The 20749-nt window shown below is 41.9% G+C and overlaps 2 protein-coding genes across 6 annotated transcripts in view; both read right to left on the bottom strand.

Annotated features, from left to right (window-relative positions):
- The window catches only part of prex1 (phosphatidylinositol-3,4,5-trisphosphate-dependent Rac exchange factor 1), a 111868-nt gene extending 109511 nt beyond the window's left edge, over window positions 1-2357 (bottom strand). Inside the window, exon 1 of the mRNA XM_035740970.2 lies at window positions 1729-2357. Within this exon, the coding sequence (XP_035596863.1) occupies window positions 1729-1872 (144 nt within the window). The 5' untranslated portion in view covers window positions 1873-2357. The remainder of the gene's footprint in view (window positions 1-1728) is intronic.
- Window positions 2358-2818: 461 nt separating this feature from the next.
- LOC118361221 (ral GTPase-activating protein subunit beta-like) overlaps window positions 2819-20749 on the bottom strand; it is a 41229-nt gene continuing 23298 nt past the window's right edge. Inside the window, exons 18-30 of one of the 5 annotated variants that reach the window (XM_035740974.2) lie at window positions 17009-17157; window positions 16496-16692; window positions 15961-16064; window positions 12497-12649; window positions 9521-9730; window positions 9099-9257; window positions 8801-8969; window positions 8271-8390; window positions 7807-7943; window positions 6898-7006; window positions 6589-6661; window positions 6148-6296; window positions 2819-5899 (exon numbers count right to left, since the gene is read on the bottom strand). In XM_035740974.2, the coding sequence (XP_035596867.1) occupies window positions 5703-5899; window positions 6148-6296; window positions 6589-6661; window positions 6898-7006; window positions 7807-7943; window positions 8271-8390; window positions 8801-8969; window positions 9099-9257; window positions 9521-9730; window positions 12497-12649; window positions 15961-16064; window positions 16496-16692; window positions 17009-17157 (1926 nt within the window). In that variant the 3' untranslated portion in view covers window positions 2819-5702. Of the gene's footprint in view, window positions 5900-6147; window positions 6297-6588; window positions 6662-6897; window positions 7007-7806; window positions 7944-8270; window positions 8391-8800; window positions 8970-9098; window positions 9258-9520; window positions 9731-12496; window positions 12653-15960; window positions 16065-16495; window positions 16693-17008; window positions 17158-20749 lie in introns of all 5 variants that reach the window. The other 4 variants (XM_035740971.2, XM_035740976.2, XM_035740975.2 and 1 more) reach the window with 4 other exon arrangements.

Raw genomic sequence — 20749 nt, forward strand, 5'->3', positions numbered from 1 at the left:
GGCATAAACGTACGTCTCTAGAGTCTAACCCCTGGAGTGATGTGAACGGGTTAGTTTAGTGGAAAGCAGTGTGCTGCTGTTGGGGCGATCCACCCCCTCGCCCCATCGTCACCTGAGCAAGCATGGGTTCAATTAAGAGATGTTACATGATGTAATGGGAGGCAAGAGGCTGGGGTGAGGGTGAGGGGAAGTAGGGGGATGAGATTCAGACATTGCCTGTATGTTTTAGGAATAGGGAGTCATGGTGTGTGTTTAGTCCCCGGTTGCTTTACACCAGTTAATGAGGTTTGTTGACCGTTATGCAACGCTGCTCCACATAAAGTGAATAATAAATTGGGATTAAACGTGAAGAGTATTGCCCATGAGGAGTTATAGTCATACAGGTCTAAAAATGAACAGATTATTAGTTTAATGCTTGTTCATTACTTACTCTACTTTCATAGAACAACCCCACCTTCATGTTCATGCATAGCCCCCTTCCATGTTCAGGCTCTCCATGGGAAGTGTGTAAGAGGACAAAATATTGAGTTCACCCCAGCACAGAATGCCTATCAATTGACTGACAGCCCTCTTTTCAAATGTGTAAAATCCATTGGGCACATGTCATCATTCTTTCCAGCCCTTGGATGCTTATCAATCACATGTGGTCATTTGTATCTTACAACGGTCTAAGGTCACATGATGGATCATATAGCAGGGTCTCCAAAACTTGGTCCTGGGTCCCCCACACCAGCCCTGGGTGCACGTTTTGTGTTTTCCCCTCACACTACATATCTGATTCAAATAACCAAGTCATCATCAAGTTTGGATTATTTGAATCAGTTGTGTAGTGCTATGACAAAACCCAAAACGTGCACCCAAGAGGGGGGCAGGACCGAGTTCTGGAAACCCTGTCATATAGCAGTTTGCAATAGCCATAGTTCAAGGTTGGGCTGTCATCATCCATCAACGAGGCCACCTGCACTGTGCATGGAGACGACGGCCCGGATAATGGGAGGAGACAACACAGGAGACTGGAAACAAAGAGATGACAAGGAGAGGTGACAAATTGAATTGCCACCTGCAGCTGGTCAAGACTCGAGCTTCGGGCACAGCGGTGTGTTCTCGGGTGACGCGTGAAAAATGAGCCCATTCATTATTCAGATGTGATTATAGAAAACGTGGTACCTAACACTTAGTATGAAGTGATACACTGGCTCGCAATTATCAATGAATAAATGTACACCATTACTGTCGCGAATCAGCGGGAAACCAGGCTACATCATTTGAATTGCGCTTCTATTAAATTCACGGTTTCTACTGGGGTTTTATCAGAACTTACAAGATGAACAGACTGATGAATGAAGGCGGAAGATGTCCCAAAATCAACGGTGTTGTACTAGCCCAAGCCTGTGAAGTGCCCGTTCCCCCAACGGAAACACTATAAAAATGCAGCTAATCATTATTATGGACACCACTCTACAGGCTGCCATCAACAGAAGGGTGAACTGTCGCTACACATTAAGACCAAAAATTGGAATGTGATAAAAATGCATTCAGCCAGCCAAGCACAGCCAGCAGCAGCTGTAGAAAGCTGGTCATGACTTCACTTTCTGCAAGGGTGTTTGTTGCCAGCAATTTGTGATACAATGATACAACTGCTTGCCAACAGCTGAACAATATAAATATCCTGTCTGGCAAGTAGCCATGGGTTCAATTGAGGCAAAGAAAGAGCGATCAAAAACTTACCGATTGAAGGAAAAGCAATACCCGAACGTAATCCCTCTCGGTGTTCAAAATTTCATTTAAAACACAGAGCCTCAAGCGTTGCTGGCGGTCCGAATCTTTGGTGCCGTGAACACCGCCGTTATCATGTTGCCCGTCTTCTTCCATAATTTATATTTATCCAAAGAGTAGGAAAATAACACGTTCAATTATTATTTATACTTGGTTCACTGCAAAAGTATTCCGAGTTAGTTGCAGTTTAAGTCCATTTTCAACACCGTATCTTCAAACCCCAATGCAATGATGCGCAATGCGTATAAACTTCAACAAAAGTAACAAAACAAAAACATGCGTCTTTATTCTGATTTTTTTTCTCTCTAGAAAAGACAGACACTGCAATAAACGACGAATGACTGCTGATCGATTTGCGAGATCCGATTCTGCGACAAGAAAATAACTTCAGCTGAGAATGTACAGCTCACAATAAAGGCTGAGGATTGCTAAATCACATGTTCCCGAGATGGTTCGTTGTGTGTCAACATAAGTTTTGAGGAGACGACAGCACATGATGCAGGCAGCAGTAATTTCACAGACTCTCAGAAGGCAGTCTGAAAAGCGCTTGTTGTCCTCTTGGCTTCTGTGGGGAATGAGAGCAATGCAACAACGTGCCAGTGGTCGCTTTCAGAAGTGCAGCAGTGTCGGGACTGTCTTTACGTTAACATTGCGAATTTAATTAAGTTCAATATCAAATAATTCATTCTGCACCTCCTAATTAAATACATATGCCCAGTCATTCTTTCAGTAAGGCTGCCTACTTATTTTTACTTTATGCATGGCACAAACCAGGCCTATTGAACAATTGATGGGCAAGTCAATGGAACAGGCTGCAAATGAAGACAATGTTTTAATGGATTCAATTTAATATTTTAGAGGACTGTCATTATTATGAAGAGGGTCTGCGAAACAATTTGCTACCACCAAGTTCCTACGGACTCGAGCACTGTAGTTGAACGCCAACAGCAGCAGTGTCCGATTTATAAATGTCAGCGCAAGGGGACCTCTTGTGGACTCATTCGTAGCGCAGCATCAAACTCAAACAATCCACTCATTCAGAGAACATTAAAAAGTGTGATTCAACTTTATTCCTCAGACACCATGTAAACAAAGGTTGGGGATCAAAAGGATTAAATGAAAAGATAAGTTTTAATCAATGCAGGTTACATTCATTTTCCACTGTGATTCTCCCAGACAGTTGCATACATACATACATTTTGTTTTTGCCTTTTTAAAAGAGGAATGCAACAGACAAACCTCACAATTTCTTATATTTTACATATAATTCTTCCTTTCTGTACAACACAAGTTCTTAAATATTACCAAACGACAAAATAAGTAATTCAGGATAAGATGAGCTATTGATTGTATGCAATTGCTTTGATTAATTAATATTCCATACTTTTGTTCCTTAACAAAAAAAGGTAGGCTATGTGCAAAAGCACATACATTCATAAAACCATCAAAAAGTAAGACAATCTAATTAAATGATAGGTTAAACATGTCGTAGACTAAGGGGTCTATTTCAGACAAATAAATAAATATCTATTCAAATTTTTTCCAGCTCCTGTGAAAAGTGTGTGTGTGTAAAACCCTCCATTGTCTACAATGTCTGAATATTATATGCCCACAGGGAGTAATTGGTGTCTGTAACTGGATTTAGATGTAGCCTATTTCAAACAAGTTGTTTTATTTTTTATTCGAATTTGACAAGTATTATTCAATGTCTTTTTTGGAGTCTTATCAATAGTAAATTCAATGTTGCTTTTTGACAATGTCTGGCATGTCCAATTGGATTGTATAACAAAATAAAGGAAATACACAACTTGAAGCAACCACATATTTAGCCAGGGAGCACCTCAACACATCTAGAACTTATTCATTCATCAAAACCCAGCCTTTTCGCACCACCGCCAGCTACTGTACCCATAATTCCCACTGTGAAAATAGCTAACGTATTTCTGACACACCCCTGGACCTATAGTGCTACTGTCCCATTGCGTTAGGTTTGTTAAAATAGACCTTGTCTTTTCGTCATTTACATTTCATAAGATAAAACTCTTCCTTGAGTATATCTCCAAACTGCAGACCACTGTAAAAAAAAAAAAAAAAAAGTTAAAAAATATATATATAAAAATGTGCTCAGTGCATAAAGATCAAATAAATATGTATGGAGGTTTATCCTTTTCAATCATTGCCATAAATAAATGCACATTATTACAGGCAGACAGTAAAGGGTTCGCTTCAGGGCTTTTAAAAGCACAGTAAGTAAACAAAAATCGGTAAACCAATTGCAATACGCAAAGTAAACTCACGATTGTATAGATGGAATAAAACTGTTAATTTGCAGTGAATATGAAAATCTGTTAATTCTAATAATTTTCTGATTCCTAATCACATGTAACTGTACTTGACCTTTCCTTAATACAACTAGCCTATCAGTCAACTTGCCATCCAATGAAACAACGTGTATTTTCGCTTAACGTTTTGTTTTAGAAGATGCAACAAAAAACAAAATAGATTTTGAGACAATCTCACACATTCAAAGAGACCAACAACTTTTCTCCGTACACAAGGAAATGCATTTCTGATAAAGAAGAGCAATGCCTAGACACATCATCTGACAAAGTTTGCCTTCTTCAGAATGGAGAAGAACCATGTGCCATCAGCAGAAAGGAGAAGAACCGTATGCTCATCTTCCATCACTTCCATGTGTTGCATCACGCATACAGTATAGACATGCCGTTGCGTGGGATGGAGTGACTGATCTGATTAGACTTGCAGACGAGAGCAGAAACACCTCAGATGCAATGTTGACATCTGCAGTCTCACACAAACAGTGCAATATGACCTACACGTCAAAATGGTTCAGTGCCGGAACGAATAACACTGGTCCACTTCATTGTAAGAACAATATCTATGCAATCTCTCAGTTAGTAGCTGACCAACATTAAAGGGATAGTTCACCACTACACCTTAAAACTGGTATGAAAACAGAAGAATTTAGATAAGGGAGTGAGTTGTAAAGTGGCTGTTCCACTGGATGTCATAAGGTGAATGCACCAATTTGTAAGTCGCTCTGGATAAGAGCGTCTGCTAAATGACTTAAATGTAAATGTAAGTACCCCTTTAAATGTCTTCGCTTATTTTTCCATGTTTTGAGACTCAGTAAGTAAGCTGACTAATGCCTAATATTGCTGCAATGTTCAACTCCATTTTCTCAATGACATGGAAGACTTTGGACAGATACATGAGAGGAGAATACTTTTTTTTTTTTTTTTTTTTTTTTTTTACGATCGTTTTTAGATAAGATGTAAACACTTTCAAAGTAATATATGGATCCATTGCGTATAATGTCTTGATCCAACTGCAGTTCACCAAATCTCTCACCACAACCACCCGCACGGTATCGGCCCAAATCCCAGAGTCTCTCCTTCCTCTCCCCATCTGTATCGATATGATACATGTAAAATGATCAAGTAACCCTATATTAGGAGTCTGGTCCATCTACATTTAGGCTACATCTTCATTAAAAACAGAAACTCTAAAATGGAGAATTAAAAGGCCAATAACGTTGTCCACTCTTCATCACAATATTAAGAAAAGACCAAAAGTAGATTATCCTATTGCAAATTATAGAGTGTCAGAAACTGGTGCCACAAAGCATAGAGTAGACTGATAAGGATGTGCAGTATATTTTCAATGCCAAGTGTCCCGAGCTTAACTGGGGCTTAGTAGCCACCAAAAAGACAGGCTCAGATGTGTTCGTACTACAAATGTACTGCTTGCACCTGGTAACAATTTTTTTGACACTGCTCTCGACGTCAATGGCAGCGTTTGACATAAATAACAAAATAGAACTGTATAAATATAGAGAATCTGGGGCTGTGTGTGTGTGTGAGAGAGTGTGTGTCTGTTAGTGTTTTTCAAAGGGAGGGGAGAGGTCAAAGGTGAACTGGCCTCCCCTCCCCCACGTCTTGGAAGAGTGAGGTGTAGAACTCAGGCTCCAGCTGCTTGTTGCGGTAGCGGTGCACAACGTCTGCAATCTTCTGCTTGCGCCGCACATGCGGCGGGCTGTACGTCTCACTCTCCAGTCGCTTCCGCCGGCACACGTTGATGACCGTCTGGCGCACCAGGAACCCTGGGTGAAAACAGCAAGTAGAATGTGACAATGAGCCAAACAAAATAGAAGTGGAATTTAGTCATATTTGTAGTTTGTAATATCCCAGAGGCAGGATGACAAAACCGCCAACACGGCAATGGGTAGAGAAGGAAGCATAACATAAATGACTATAAGCCAGAGAGAGACCGTTGAAATTAATCTAGAGGTAGAAAGAGAGAGAGAAACAGAGAAATGAGAGATTAGAGAAAAAGAGATGATTTGGTCACCTAGTGCTCTGCGGCTGACCACCATGCCATCCACCAGGGGGATGACCATGTTGAACTTGCCCATGGCCCCGTGGAGCCTGACCCGGAACAGACCCGTCCTTAGGGGGTGGATGAAGATCAGGGGCATGTCCTTCTCCAGGAGCCCAGACCTGAAGAGGGGGAGAGTTGAAGTGGAGGAGGGAAAGAGGTGCAGAGAGAAAGTGGTGGGGTTTGAAGAAAGACATGACATTTCCATTCTATTCAACAGGAAATATGAGACTTGGTCTTCACTATCACAGTGTGATGTAAACTAACCTACTGAAAATGTGACACAGTGGATTTTAGAGTGGCCTAACTTTAATTTGACACAATATTGAAACACTTACTCAAGCTTAATTTACAATTGTTTTTGGTAAGTGTTTAGGGTTAGTGTTTGGTTGGGTGTGGGTCTTAGTAGCCTACCTGCAGGAAGTGCTGTTGTTCGCCTCCAAACCAGTACCGGTTTCCGCCAAGAGATCAGACAGAGGGAAGTTCTCTAGAGGAAAAACAACAACGGGGCCATTTGAGGGGAAACACCTTCAACAGTTTCTCACTTTGGTTTCTCACTTTCAAAAGGCAGGTCCTAACGGAACAGTACAAAAATCATGAGTGGTCTCATAACATTGTACAAGGACAGACATCAGAAATGACACAGAGCCATGATGACGTAAAGTGAAACTGTACTAGGGGACGCACAATGGTTTTTAGGGGAAGTTATCGGAGGTTGTTTACCGATGTCATCGTAGCGCTCCACCCAGACCACTAGCACCTTAGTCTCAGGCCCCAGGGGAGGGGCAGTCTTTCCTGTGGAGGACCTCTTAGTCTTCACCATAGAATTCTGCTAGAGGAGAGAGATATAAATACACAGGCATAGGGTTGTCGAGACACCCTGAGAATTAATCTATTCCTCAAAAGAATGCAAGAAACCAGCATTCAAATATGTAAACTGTATCCAATGCATTAGTTTAAAAAGGGCCAATGCAGCCATTTTTTATTTCAATATCAAATCATTTCTAGGTAACAATTAAGTACCTTAATGTTATTGTTTTCAATTCAAATGGTCAAAAAGGAAACAAAAATGTATTCCTTTCAAAGAGCCATTTCTCAAGCAAGAATTTTGCTAGGACTGTCTGGGAGTGGTCTAAGCGGTGAGGGAAAAACTGAAAACTAGCTGTTATTGGCAGAGGTTTGGAGCTCTTTCTCATCAGTCTATTAACTCCTTTAATGCCTGGTGATGGCACCAGGCATGCCAAAACTCAATCCCACCAAAACAGGTGGGATTTTCTTTCAAATAGCTCATCATAATTTTCCCAATTACACAGTATTATTGCAATCACAGTGTAGAAATATATATAAAACACAGAAAAACACATTTTTGACTGCATTGGGCCTTTAAGTCTTGAAATATTTTTTGGCTATATAGGCCAAAAAAAAAAATATATATATATATATCAACAGAAGAGAAAAAAAGACAAATCTTAGACTTGATGGTTCATGCCACTACGAAAACCCTGTTGAATCATTCCTCTCAGTTGGTAGAGCATGGCGTAAAAAGTATGCACAGATGACTAAGTCGCTTTGGATAAAAGTGCCTGCTAAATGATATATATTATTATTAATGTAGGATTGTGGGTTAATTACCCTTTGGGAAGCTGCTAGGTTGTCTGAGTGATTGGGGAAGAGCTCCAGTGTTAGCTTGGGTTGTTTTAGTAAACTAGGCAGGAGGTCTGTGTGTGTGTCCGCCTCCACTGTAGAGTCACTGTGCACCGAGGAATCCTCTGTAAACACAAAAACAGCTATCAGCCACCCAGGGATGGGCAAAACTGTATCTTCACATAGGCTGCATTAAAAAATACATTACACAACAACAACAAAAACATCAAAGTTTGTCAGATGTTTTACACTTCAAAAGGGATCTACCATTAACATAAGACCACGTCCCAGGCCATCTGTTCTGCCACAATCCAAAATGAATGGAATAGGTAAGTGGACTCATCTTGACAGAGTACTTTCGAGGTCTGAAAACATCTGACAAACCTTAATGTAATGTCCCTTTAAGACAAAATAAAATGACAATTTAAATACGAGCATTTGTAAATGCTGACCGGAGTCTGTCAGCGATGGAACGACAAAGGCGATCTCAGTCAGAGCGTCGGCGTAGTAGAGCACCTTCTTCTCCCCGTTGAATACAGAACCTCCCGTGTCCCCCGGTGGAGCTGCCTCCTCTATGGCGACAGAGCAAAATATGAAACATTACATACTTACCTCGTCTGAGATATAGAATTAGAATAAGAAAATGTGTACTATGGCTCGGGCTAAACAAGACATCTTTTGGCTATCACCCTGGCTTTATGAAGCATTACCTATTCACCCTGACCGAGACATAGAATTACAATAATAATCTTTGTTATGCTGTTTCTATAGCCTGAGTCAACCAAGACATTGCCCTGGCTTTAGCTCAGCGAGCGAACACCTTCAATGGTGAATGTCACACTGACAATATACGCCCGGATCTTCATCTTTTAACTTTTTACTGAGACCCATGCACATGTTTTAGCTTTCAAAGCTAATCCCCTGAGATGCACCAATACCCTGGGTTCCATGTCGGTTACGACCCCTGGGGTGAGTGGCACACCTATCTGTTGTGAGTCATTGTCGCTGCTGTAGGAGTTAAGGGACCAGCTGGTGTCCAGGTGTCCGGTCCAGCCGGGGTGCCGGCCCACATCCACGGGCCAGCCCAGAGAAAGCAGGAACTCCAGGAAGTGGGGCTGGACGCTGGACGACGTCTCCACGTTCCTCAGGATCTACCAATTACAATGTATCATTCACACAGTGGATCAGGATCTACCAATCACAATGCATAACACAGTGGATCAATACAAACATAGTGTAAACTGGCATGAGAAAATTAGTCAAAAGTAATAAGTTCTCACCTCGTGGCTGGTTTTCTGTCCCGCCCTCACGTAAAACACAAAGACAGTGTCAAAAGGTCGGCATGGCAACAGGTCCAAGTAGGCGATGTCATCAAAGAACCCTGGCATTGAGGACTCCAGTCCGATGAGGTGAGGGGGTAAACGGCTGTTGCCCGGTTCCTGAAGTAAGAGAGTCAGTACAACGTGAAAAGGTCATGCTTTAGAGCTATGGCCCCCTTTCAATCAAACCCAGAAACTGGATTTTGCGATAGGTGAAGGCAAGACGGTAGCTGACAGAAGGCTAGGCAGAGAGACCAAACATAGAATTAAGATAAAATTATAACATTTTCCATAAACAACAGTGGCCAACCACTGACAAACTACAGTTCCCAACCACTGACACAAACTTCAGTTCTGAACACTATGAAACTACAGTTCCAAACCTTCAGTGCCTCTAGAGATAGGAAGCCGAAGTGAGAGAGGAAGAGGCGGGCTGTCTGGAACTCCTGGGCGGGCAGAGGCGGTTTGCAGTCAGTCAGGGGGTCTGGGAATGACTTGGAACTCCAGACGTCCTCGCTGTGGCGCTCCAGGGAACACTCATACTCAATCTGCTTGGTCATCATGCTGCGCAGCCTATCATGCTGCATCCCCAGCTGAGAGGAGGACGGACAAGGTCAAGTTTGTGTGACTGGAGGCAACTATAAGGATGCAAAGCACTCACCAGGATTAGGTTAAATTGGATTTAAATTCAGGAAGTAAACTGAAATTCCTGAATTGTGACCCGATTCAGGAAACTAGGCGTATGTCGCAGGTCACGACTTCACAGGAGACAGTTATAAATGTTTAAAAAAAATAAAAATGTGTTTTTTAGCAGAAATGCCTTCTCGAACATGTGAACTTTGATGTGCCTTAATAACAATAATGTATGTCATCTGTAAATACGAATAACAATATTTAAATTATGAGCCTTGTTGGTTAAGCCACAGAAAAAGACAACAACTTTCCCACTAGCCATGATTGGCTGAGGTAATGAGCAGGCTGAACATGCAGAGAGAGGAGAGAGGATTGATCTGCCATATAGAAAGGTTCTGTCTATTTGAGCTGGTTGGTCTGTGTTGGTAATCCTGTCGAATGCAGCCCTTTTTAAATGGTGTGTGTAGTGGAGCTGCATAAGTGTTGCTCTTCACTTTCTGGAGGATTAAGTTTTGAAATCTGCGGAATTAGAGTATGATAGCTAAAGCGATGGAGAAAACATCTGCCTCCGGATTACATCTTCAAACTAAGGGCAATTGTGGCATGGCGTTCGTGACAGGGAAACGCGTCCATCACGCATGATGATGTATACAGGTAAGATAGGCTAGCATTAGCTAGCTAATTTCTCAGATGTTGCACGTTTCTCATTTTGACAGGAAGTGGTTTTAATTAAAGCTTAAGTTTATTGTTAGCTAGCTAGCTAACATTAGCTGGCTGCCTCTCTGATATTATTCGTATCCCAGAGCCATTTGCTTTTCTAGTTAGAGCCTAATGTTAGCTAGATAACATTCAACCTGGTTGGTTAGCTCCCAGCATATTCATGCAGGGTAGTAACGGCATGATTTGCCACTGTGTTAATTGTTGTTTAACTAGCTAACCTTAGCCGTCATTAGCTAACGTTACGTGATGTGTGTGATCTTACACGTTGTTTACCTAGCAAGGTTCATTGTTTACCTAGCTAGCTACAGTGGGGCAAAAAAGTATTTAGTCAGCCACCAATTGTGCAAGTTCTCCCACTTAAAAAGATGAGAGCCTGTAATTTTCATCATAGGTACACTTCAACTATGACAGACAAAATGAGGAAAAGAAATTCCAGAAAATCACATTGTAGGATTTTTAATGAATTTATTTGCAAATTATTGCACAATTGGTGACTGACTAAATACTTTTTTGCCCCACTGTACATGTCTTAAGCCAGGGTTAGAGCGTTGGACTAGTAACCGGAAGGTTTCAAGTTCAAACCCCCGAGCTGACAAGGTACAAATCTGTTCTGTCTGCCTGTTCTGTCGTTCTGCCCCTGAACAGGCAGTTAACCCACTGTTCCTAAGCCGTCATTGAAAATAAGAATTTGTTCTTAACTGACTTGCCTAGTTAAATAAAGGTAAAATAAATCAAATAAAGTGTACAACACCCGATGAATATGGCCGGTGTCAGTAAACATTGCAAAAAAGCGTAATGAAATTGTTGCTAGCAGAGCTGCTCAGGCTGTTTTCATTTTATCCAGAGGTAAACAAATCATCGGCCAGAGCATCAAGTTTGTGCTCTAAACGCTCCGCGAGCGAAACGAGATGGGTGGGGCTAAAGCTTAAGAGGGTGTGAACAATGCTGAATGGGTGTAGACAAAGAGCTCTTCACTAGATACCAAAACATTCAAAGGCCATTTTCTCAAAAGTGAGTTTACAATTTTATCAACATTCAAAGCAGAATTACTTTCCCATTGTTCCTCAAAAATGCAGTGTGATATACCATTTTGTAGCAGTCTCTACTTTTATCCAATGTAAAAAACAAAATGTAAAATGTTGCAACATAAAACCGAAACCAGGTGGTGAGTCACAATGTAAATGAAATTGACCCCAATCCTGACATACACTCAAATCTCACATTGTATAAGGTTTGTAAATATATTAGTATATGTACCTGAAACTGTACCCACCCTATAATCTTAAACAATGTAAGTAAACCAAGTTCTGCCACAACCATACCTCTACCAAAACCACTGAAATCAAGAACAGATCGATGTTAGTCTAAGGGCTCTATTAATATCGGAGTGGCATAATTAAGGCAAAACAACAGTGTTCTGGCTTTGATATAATAGAGCCCCCAGTAACCCAGATTAGATAGTTAGGGAGTAACATAATGTGAGTATTCTCCATTTTCCACCCATCAGTGATCTGGTTAACCTTTGACCTGCCTCAGACTCCTGAAAGATGGGACAACTTACGTGTGGGTGATTATTCTTCAGTGTGTATGTCACACTCGCTTCATCCTGTCAGTTCATAGAAGACACTTGACTCCACAACAACAATATACCCAAATAATATTAAGTCTCCATAAACACCTTTTACTCTCTTTATGCTCTGTGCCAAATTCTCTTAAGTCATTCGCTTTAGAAATAGCTTATATTGCACTACATTTTAGCACTGATAAGGACTGTGTTCGAATACACTCACCTACCCTCCTCTACTTGCATTCTTTCCTTCCTTCATGACCATAGATAGTTGAAAGAACTGGATATGTGAAAGAACTAACATGAAAACCTATCAAGGTACTTTCAAGTTGTTAGTCTTGAAGGAGAGGATAAGAAAAGTAGGATTATCAAGAGTTTTGGCACTTTACCCAATGGTATCCTAACTATTGGGATCATGGTGCGGTTCGGTCCATCTCACCTCTTTGTTAACGATGTCGTCCAGGTCTGGGATGCTGACGTCGGCTTTGACCAGGGGGATCTTGTCTACCTCCTCAGGGAAGGGCCTCTGCTTGACAGTGTAGCGAATCCCCACGTCATTGTTAGGCGCTGGGCGGCCCTCAGGGACAAACACCTGCTGTAGGAGAGCAAGGAATTATTATATACAGTTGTGTTAGTTTTAATAACAGTGGTGTATTCTTTACTGTTTAGTATTAGTATTAACTGCTGGTGTAAACAGCTACCAAAAAGATGGGATGTGTGTGTGATAGATATATACATATATAAATAAATAAATAAAAACTCAGCAAAAAAAGAAAAGTCCCCTTTTCAGGACCCTGTCCTTCAAAGATCATTCATAAAAATCCAAATAACGTCATAGATCTTCATTGTAAAGGGTTTAAACCCTGTTTCCCATGCTTGTTCAATGAACCATAAATAATTAATGAACATGCATTTGTGGAACGGTAGTTAAGACACTAACAGCTTACAGACGGTAGGCAATTAAGGTCACAGTTATGAAAACGAAGGACACTAAAGAGGCCTTTCTACTGACTCTGAAAAACACCAAAAATAAGATGCCCAGGGTCCCTGCTCATCTGTGTGAACGTGCCTTAGGCATGCTGCAAGAAGGCATGAGGATGCAGATGTGGCCAGGGCAATAAATTGCAATGTCCGTACTGTGAGACGCCTAAGACAGCTCTACAGGGAGACAGGATAGACAGCTGATCGTCCTCGCAGTGGCAGACCAGGTGTAACAACATCTGCACAGGATCGGTACATCCGAACATCACACCTGCAGGACAGGTACAGGATGGCAACAACAACTGCCCGAGTAACACCAGGAACGCACAATCCCTCCATCAGTGCTCAGACTGTCCGCAATAGGCTGAGTGAGGCTGGATTGAGCGCATGTAGGCCTGTTGTAATGCAGGTCCTCACCAGACATCACCGGCAACAATGTCGCTGGACCAGACAGGACTGGCAAAATGTGCTCTTCACTGACGAGTCGCAGTTTTGTCTCACCAAGGGTGATGGTCGGATTCGCATTTATCGTCAAAGGAATGAGCTTTACACCGAGGGCTGTACTCTGGACCGGGATCGTTTCGGAGGTGCAGGGTATGTCATGGTCTGGGGCGGTGTGTCACAGCATCATCGGACTGAGCTTGTTGTCATTGCAGGCAATCTCAATGCTGTGCGTTACAGGGAAGTCATCCTCCTCCCTCATGTGGTACCCTTCCTACAGGCTCATCCTGACATGATCCTCCAGCATGACAATGCCACCAGCCATACTGCTCGTTCTGTGCGTGATTTCCTATAAGACAGGAATGTCAGTGTTCTGCCATGGCCAGCGAAGAGCCCGGATCTCAATCCCATTGAGCACGTCTGGGACCGGTTGGATCGGAGGGTGAGGGCTAGGGCCATTCCCCCCAGAAATGTCCGGGAACTTGCAGGTGCCTTGGTGGAAGGCAAGAACTAGCAAATCTGGTGCAGTCCACGAGGAGTTGCACTACAGTACTTAATGCAGCTGGTGACCACACCAGATACTGATTTTTACTTTTGATTTTGACCCCGCCCCTTTGTTCAGGGACACATTATTCAATTTCTGTTAGTCACGTGTCTGTGGAACTTGTTCAGTTTATGTCTCAGTTGTTGAATCTTATGTTCATACAAATATTTACACATGTTAAGTGTCCTGAAAATAAACGCAGTTGACAGTGAGAGGACGTTTCTTTTTTTGCTGAGATTATATATATACACACACAAAGTGGCTTGCGAAAGTATGAACCCCCTTGGCATTTTTCCTATTATGTTGCCTTTACAACCTGGAATGAAAAAAATATTATTTACACAACATGTATAAAGATGAAGATTTGAAGTTTGAAGATGCAACATTTTTTTTTGTGAAAAACAAGAAATAAGACCAAAAAAAAACAAGAAACCTTAAGTATTCACCCCCCCAACGACAATACTTTGTACAGACACTTTTTGCAGCAATTATAGCTGCAAGTCTATTGGGGTGTGTCTCTATAAGCTTGACACATCTAGCCACTAGGATTTTTGCCCATTCTTCAAGGCAAAACTGCTCCAGCTCCTTCAAGTTGATGGGTTCTGCTGGTGTGGAGCAATATTTAAGTTATACCACAGATTCTGAATTGGATTGAGGTCTGGGCTTGACTAGGCCATTCCAAGACATTTAAATGTTTCCCCTTAAACCACTCGAGTGCTGCTTTAGCAGTATGCTTAGGGTCATTGTCCTGCTGGAAGGTGTATCTCTGTCCCAGTCTCAAATCTCTGGAAGACTGAAACAGGTTTCCGTCAATTTCTCTGTATTTAGCGCCATCCATCATTCCTTCAATTCTGACCAGTTTCCCAGTCCCTGCTGTTGAAAAACATCCCCACAGCATGATGCTGCCACCACCAGGCTTCACTGTTCTCAGGGTGATGAGAAGTGTTGGGTTTGTGCCAGACAGTGTTTTTCTTCATGGCCAAAAAGCTAGATTTTAGTCTCATCTGACCAGAGTACCTTCTTCCATTTGTGTTTGCTTATTTTCTTCTTTAAGCAATGGCTTTTTTCTGGCCACTCTTCCATAAAGCCCAGCTCTGTGGAGTGTATGGCGTAAAGTGGTCCTATGGACCGATACTCCAATCTTTGCAGCTCCTTCAGGATTATATTTGGTCTCTTTGTTGCCTCTCTGATTAATGCTCTCCTTGCACCTGGTCTGTGAGTTTTGGTGGGCTGCCCTCTCTTGGCAGGTTTGTTGTGGTGCCATATTCTTTAAATTTTTTTAAATAATGGATTTAATGGCGCTCCATGGGACCTTCAAAGTTTCTGAATTTGTTTTATACCCCAACCCTGATCTGTACAACTCTCCACAACTTTGTCCCTGACCTGTTTGGAGAGCTCCTTGGTCTTCATGGTGCCACTTGCTTGGTGGTGCCCCTTACTTAGTGGTGTTGCAGACTCTGGAGCATTTCACTTCACCAATTTGGACAATTTTGTGCATGTCCATTACATGAAATCCAAGTAAAAATCCATTTAAATTACAGGTTGTAATGCATCAAAATAAGAAAAACGCCAAGGGGGATGAATATTTTTGCAAGGCACTCTGTGTGTGTGTGTGTGTGTGTGTGTATATATATATATATATATATATATATATATATATAATACAATTAGTTAGGCTGTCTTGTACACATTCACAGCATGCAGTGTATAGACAAAAAGTAGATCAGAGTTCGTAAAAAAAATAAAAAAATAAAAGGAGAGTAGTCTAATCTTGACAGCTTCAGATGGTGCCTGCTCTTGGTGAAGGCCTCTATTCTGCTGTTGGATGGTGTTGCTGGAGTTGGCTCCATTAGTTTAGTATGTTAGCACACTCACAGTGCGGAGTGAGTGTGTAAAACTGGCAGACCAAGGTGGCACAGTGGGCCAACTCCTCTCACCCTCTGGTTGGCCCGTGCTCCTCTGGGCTGGTGGAAGAGTTGCATAGTCCAAGCGTGTCGGCCGGCCATGCCCCGGATTAGGACCGTCACTGACGGGCTGGGGTCTGAGAAGACAGCAGAAGCAGTTACACCGGGCTCCCAGTGAAAGTGGAAACCAACTACTAGTTTGAGCCTAAATTGCCACCTGACTAGCCACCTGCCACTGAGATGCCTACTCACTGTCATAAGACACTATCCTATTAGCATTTATGTATCAGTCTCAGTACTGTTCACTTTACAAGATGAGTCAAATTGAATAACACAAACACCAAATACAACAATATTACAAACTGTAAATAAATATAAAGAACGACAAGAATCATAAAGGACAACGTTACTAAAGCAATAATACACGAGTGGGCGTGAATTATTGTGGTTATAAACAAGGCTGCGGTGCGGTCTTCACCTCGTACCGTCTACCACCACAGCCGTGCTAGTACCACAGTAAATCATAACCAACGTGAATTATTGCTTTAGAAAACGGTTTTACACGCACCATACTCACTCTGCTCATTGCCCAGTGGCTGCTCCAGCATGGCCAGGATGACCGAGTTGTCCAGGACAAAGTAGCGGAAGTTGCTGGGCCCTGTGGCGCTGAGCCGGGCGTAGCGGATCAGAGTGTCCTCGTTTAGCAGGCTGCAGGTAGAGGACGGGCCGCTTGGGGATGGGAAGGCCCCCAGGACCTGCATAATACTGGACAACAACAAGAGAGGGAGGGGAGGGACAGATAGTGGTTTCAAAGAGTCTAGACTGATCCCCAGATGGGACCAACAAACAATAATTTGTGTGATTAGTTATTAATGGAAATTAATGTGAAATTCTGAGCATAAATGCAGTCATTTCTTTTAGAGCACACTGTAGCAAAACCTTTTAAATCAGAACAAAAATCAGCATTTCTTATTGGACAAGTATGGGTAGTCCCACCCTGTATCAACCACTTTCCTTCCAGTTGGTGTCTAATGAACACATCCAAGGTGTTTAGTGCATTGTGCTGGATTTAGAGCCTCACCAGGAGAGGGTGGCCTCTGCTGCATCCTTGACCCTCATGGAGGCAGGGTTGTGCTCCTTCTCTCCCTTGTGTCTCACCTCCTGCTCCTGTTTGGACTTGCTGCCTGAGATACCCAGCTCTACAATTTCCAATACCTCCATCAGACAGTCCTGACAGAGACGCACGTCAAACACAGGCATCACGCTACACATATTTAACTCCACATACACTACCGTTGAAAAGTTTGGGGTCACTAAGAAATGTCCTGGTTTTTGAAAGAAAAGCACATTTTTTGTCCATTTAAAATAACATCAAAATTATCAGAAATACAGTGTAGACATTGTTAATGTTGTAAATGACTATTGTAGCTGGAAACGGCAGATATTTAATGGAACTCCTGTGTTCCAATGGTATGTTGTTAGCTAATCCAAGTGTATAATTTTAAGGCTAATTGATCATTAGAAAACCCTTTTGCAATTATGTTAGCACAGCTGAAAACTGTTGTTCTGATTAAAGAACCAATAAAACTGGCCTTCTTTAGACTACTTCAGTATCTGGAGCATCAGCATTTGTGGGTTCGATTACAGGCAAAAAAATGTCCAGAAACAAAATAACTTTCTTCTGAAACTCGTCAGTCTAACAGCGCAAACTGTCTCTAACCAGAATAGAAAGAGGAGTGGGAGGACCCAGTGCACAACTGAGCAAGAGGACAAATACATTAGAGTGTCTAGTTTGAGAAACAGACCCCTCACAAGTGCTCAACTGACAGCATCATTAAATAGTACCCGCAAAACACCAGTCTCAACGTAAACAGTGAAGACAACTCCTGGATGCTGGCATTCTAAACAGAGTTGCAAAGAAAAAGCCATATCACACACTGGACAAAAAAAAAAGAAAAGATTAAGATGGGAAAAAGAACACAGACACTGGACAGAGGAAGATTGGATAAAAGTGTTACGGACAGACAAATCTAAGTTTGAGGTGTTCGGATCACAAAGAAAAACATTTGTGAGACGCAGAAATGTCAAGCATGGTGGAGGCAATGTGATGGTCTGGGGGTGCTTTGGTGGTGTTAAAGTGGGAGATTTGTACAGGGTAAAAGGGATCTTGAAGAAGGAAGGCTATCGCTCCATTTTACAACGCCATGTCATACCCTGTGGACGGCACTTAATTGGAGCCAATTCCCTCCTACAACAGGACAATGACCCAAAGCACAGCTCCAACCTATGCAAGAACTGTTTAGGGAAGAAGAAGTCAGCTGGTATTCTGTCTATAATGGAGTAGCCAGCACAGTCACCGGGTCTCAACCCTGTTGAGCTGTTGTGGGAGCAGCTTGACTGTATGGTACATAACCAGTGTCCATCAAGCCAATCCAACTTGTGGGAGGTGCTTCAGGAAGCATGAGATGAAATCTCTTCAGAATACCTCAACAAATTGAAAACTAGAATGCCAGGTCTGCAAGGCTGTAATTGCTGCAAATGGAGGATTCTTTGACAAAAGCAAAGTTAAGGACACTATTATTTCAATTAAAAATAATGATTTACAACCATATCAACATCTTGACTATATTTCCTATTCATTTCTCAACTAATTTCATGTATGTTTTCATGGAAAACAAGGACATTTCTAAGTGACCACAAACTTTTGAACGGTAGTGTATACAAAATGTTAGTCTTCTCTAAAAATCCACTGTAACACAAAGCATATTGCAATTTGGCACATTGCTGTTGAATAAAACACAATGGACTTAGTATAGACCTACTGCCAAAGCCCTTTTACTGTGTAAAAGTTCAGTTATGACACATTTTTCATTAGTCATTTAGCAGAACCTATTATCCAGAGGTACTTGCAGTAAGTGCATCCCACTAGGTTAAGCAGGGGGGAAAACAACCACATATCTCAGTTATTGCAAGTGTTAAACTTATTATATGGTGGGTAGTTTAGTGTTAGCACAGTTAGGCAACACACTACCAGGATACACTTCCACACACCATACCCAGGTGGCAGCACCAACCGGGTCAGTGGCGGGTGTTAAGCCTTATTAAGCCCATAGGTGGAGGCAATGGGGAGACGAATAGTGTGCAAGCTTGCAGAGCCAGGAGGCTGCAGGTTTTTATTTTATTGGTGGCCATGTGGCCTTTGGTTTTGGGTTGAATCATTAGTTTGGGACATGTCCTTTTTAGTATACATTTGAAGTCGGAGGTTTACATACACCTTAGCCAAATACAATTAAACTCAGTTTCACAATTCCTGACATTTAATCCTAGTAAAAATTCCCTGTCTTAGGTAAGTTAGGATCACCACTATTTTAAAAACGTGAAATGTCAGAATAATAGTAGAGTGTATGATTTATTTCAGCATTTTTTCTTTCATCACATTCCCAGTGGGTCAGAGGTTTACATACGCTCAATTAGTATTTGGTAGCATTTCCTTTAAATCGTTTAACTTGGGTCAAACGTTTCAGGTAGCCTTACATAAGCTTCCCACAATAAGTTGGGTGAATTTTGGCCCATTCCTCCTGACAGAGCTAGTGTAACTGAGTCAGGTTTGTAGGCCTCCTTGCTCGCACACGCTTTTTCAGTTGTGCCAACAAATTGTCTGTAGGATTGAGGTCAGGACTTTGTGATGGCCACTCCAATACCTTGACTTTGTAGTCCTTAAGCCATTTTGCCACAACTTTGGAAGTATGCTTGTACATTTGGAAGACCCATTTGCGACCAAGCTTTAACTTGCTGACTGATGTCTTGAGATGTTGCTTCAATATATCCACATAATTTTCCTACCTCATGATGCCATCTGTTTTGTGAAGTGTCCCTCCTGCAGCAAAGCACCCCCACAACATGATGCTGCCACTCCCGTGCTTCACGGTTGGGATGGTGTTCTGCGGCTTGCAAGCCTCCTCCTTTTTCCTCCAAACATAACGATGGTCATTATGGCCAAACAGTTATATTTTTGTTTCATCAGACCAGAGGACATTTCTCCAAAAAGTACTATCTTTGTCCCCATGTGCAGTTGCAATCCATAGTCTGGCTTTTTTATGGCAGTGGCTTCGATCTTGCTGAGCGGCCTTTCAGGTTATGTCAATATAGGACTTGTTTTACTGTGGATATAGATACTAATGTACCGGTTTCCTCCAGCATCTTCACAAGGTCCTTTTACTGTTGTTGGGATTGATTTGCACTTTTCTGCACCAAAGTACGTTCATCTCGAGGAAACAGAACGCATCTCCTTCCTGAGGGGTATGATGGCTGCGTGGTCCCATGGTGTTTATACTTGCGTACTATTGTTTGTAAAGATTAACGTGGTACCTTCAGGCGTTTGGAAATTGCTCCCAAGGACGAACCAGACTTGTGGACGTCTACAATTTTGATTGCGGATTTCTTTTGATTTTCCCATGATGTCAAGCAAGGAGGCACTGAGTTTGAAGGTAGGCCTTGAAATACATCCACAGGTACACCTCCAATTGACTGAAATGATGTCAATTAGCCTATCAGAAGCTTCTAAAGCCATGACATCATTTTCCGGAATTTTCTTACTTATTTTATATAAACGTCTGACCCACTGGAATTGTGATACAGTGAATTATAAGCTAAATAATAGCTGTAAACAATTGTTTGAAAAATTACTTGTGTCATGCACAAAGGAGATGTCCTAACCAACTTGCCAAAACTATAGTTTGTTAACAAGAAAATTGTGGAGTGCTTGAAAAACAAGTTTAGTGTATGTAAACTTCCGAATTCAACTGTATATGTATATCGGTCA

Source organism: Oncorhynchus keta, chromosome 28, assembly GCF_023373465.1.
Source record: "Oncorhynchus keta strain PuntledgeMale-10-30-2019 chromosome 28, Oket_V2, whole genome shotgun sequence".
In the NCBI taxonomy this organism is placed as follows: domain Eukaryota; kingdom Metazoa; phylum Chordata; class Actinopteri; order Salmoniformes; family Salmonidae; genus Oncorhynchus; species Oncorhynchus keta.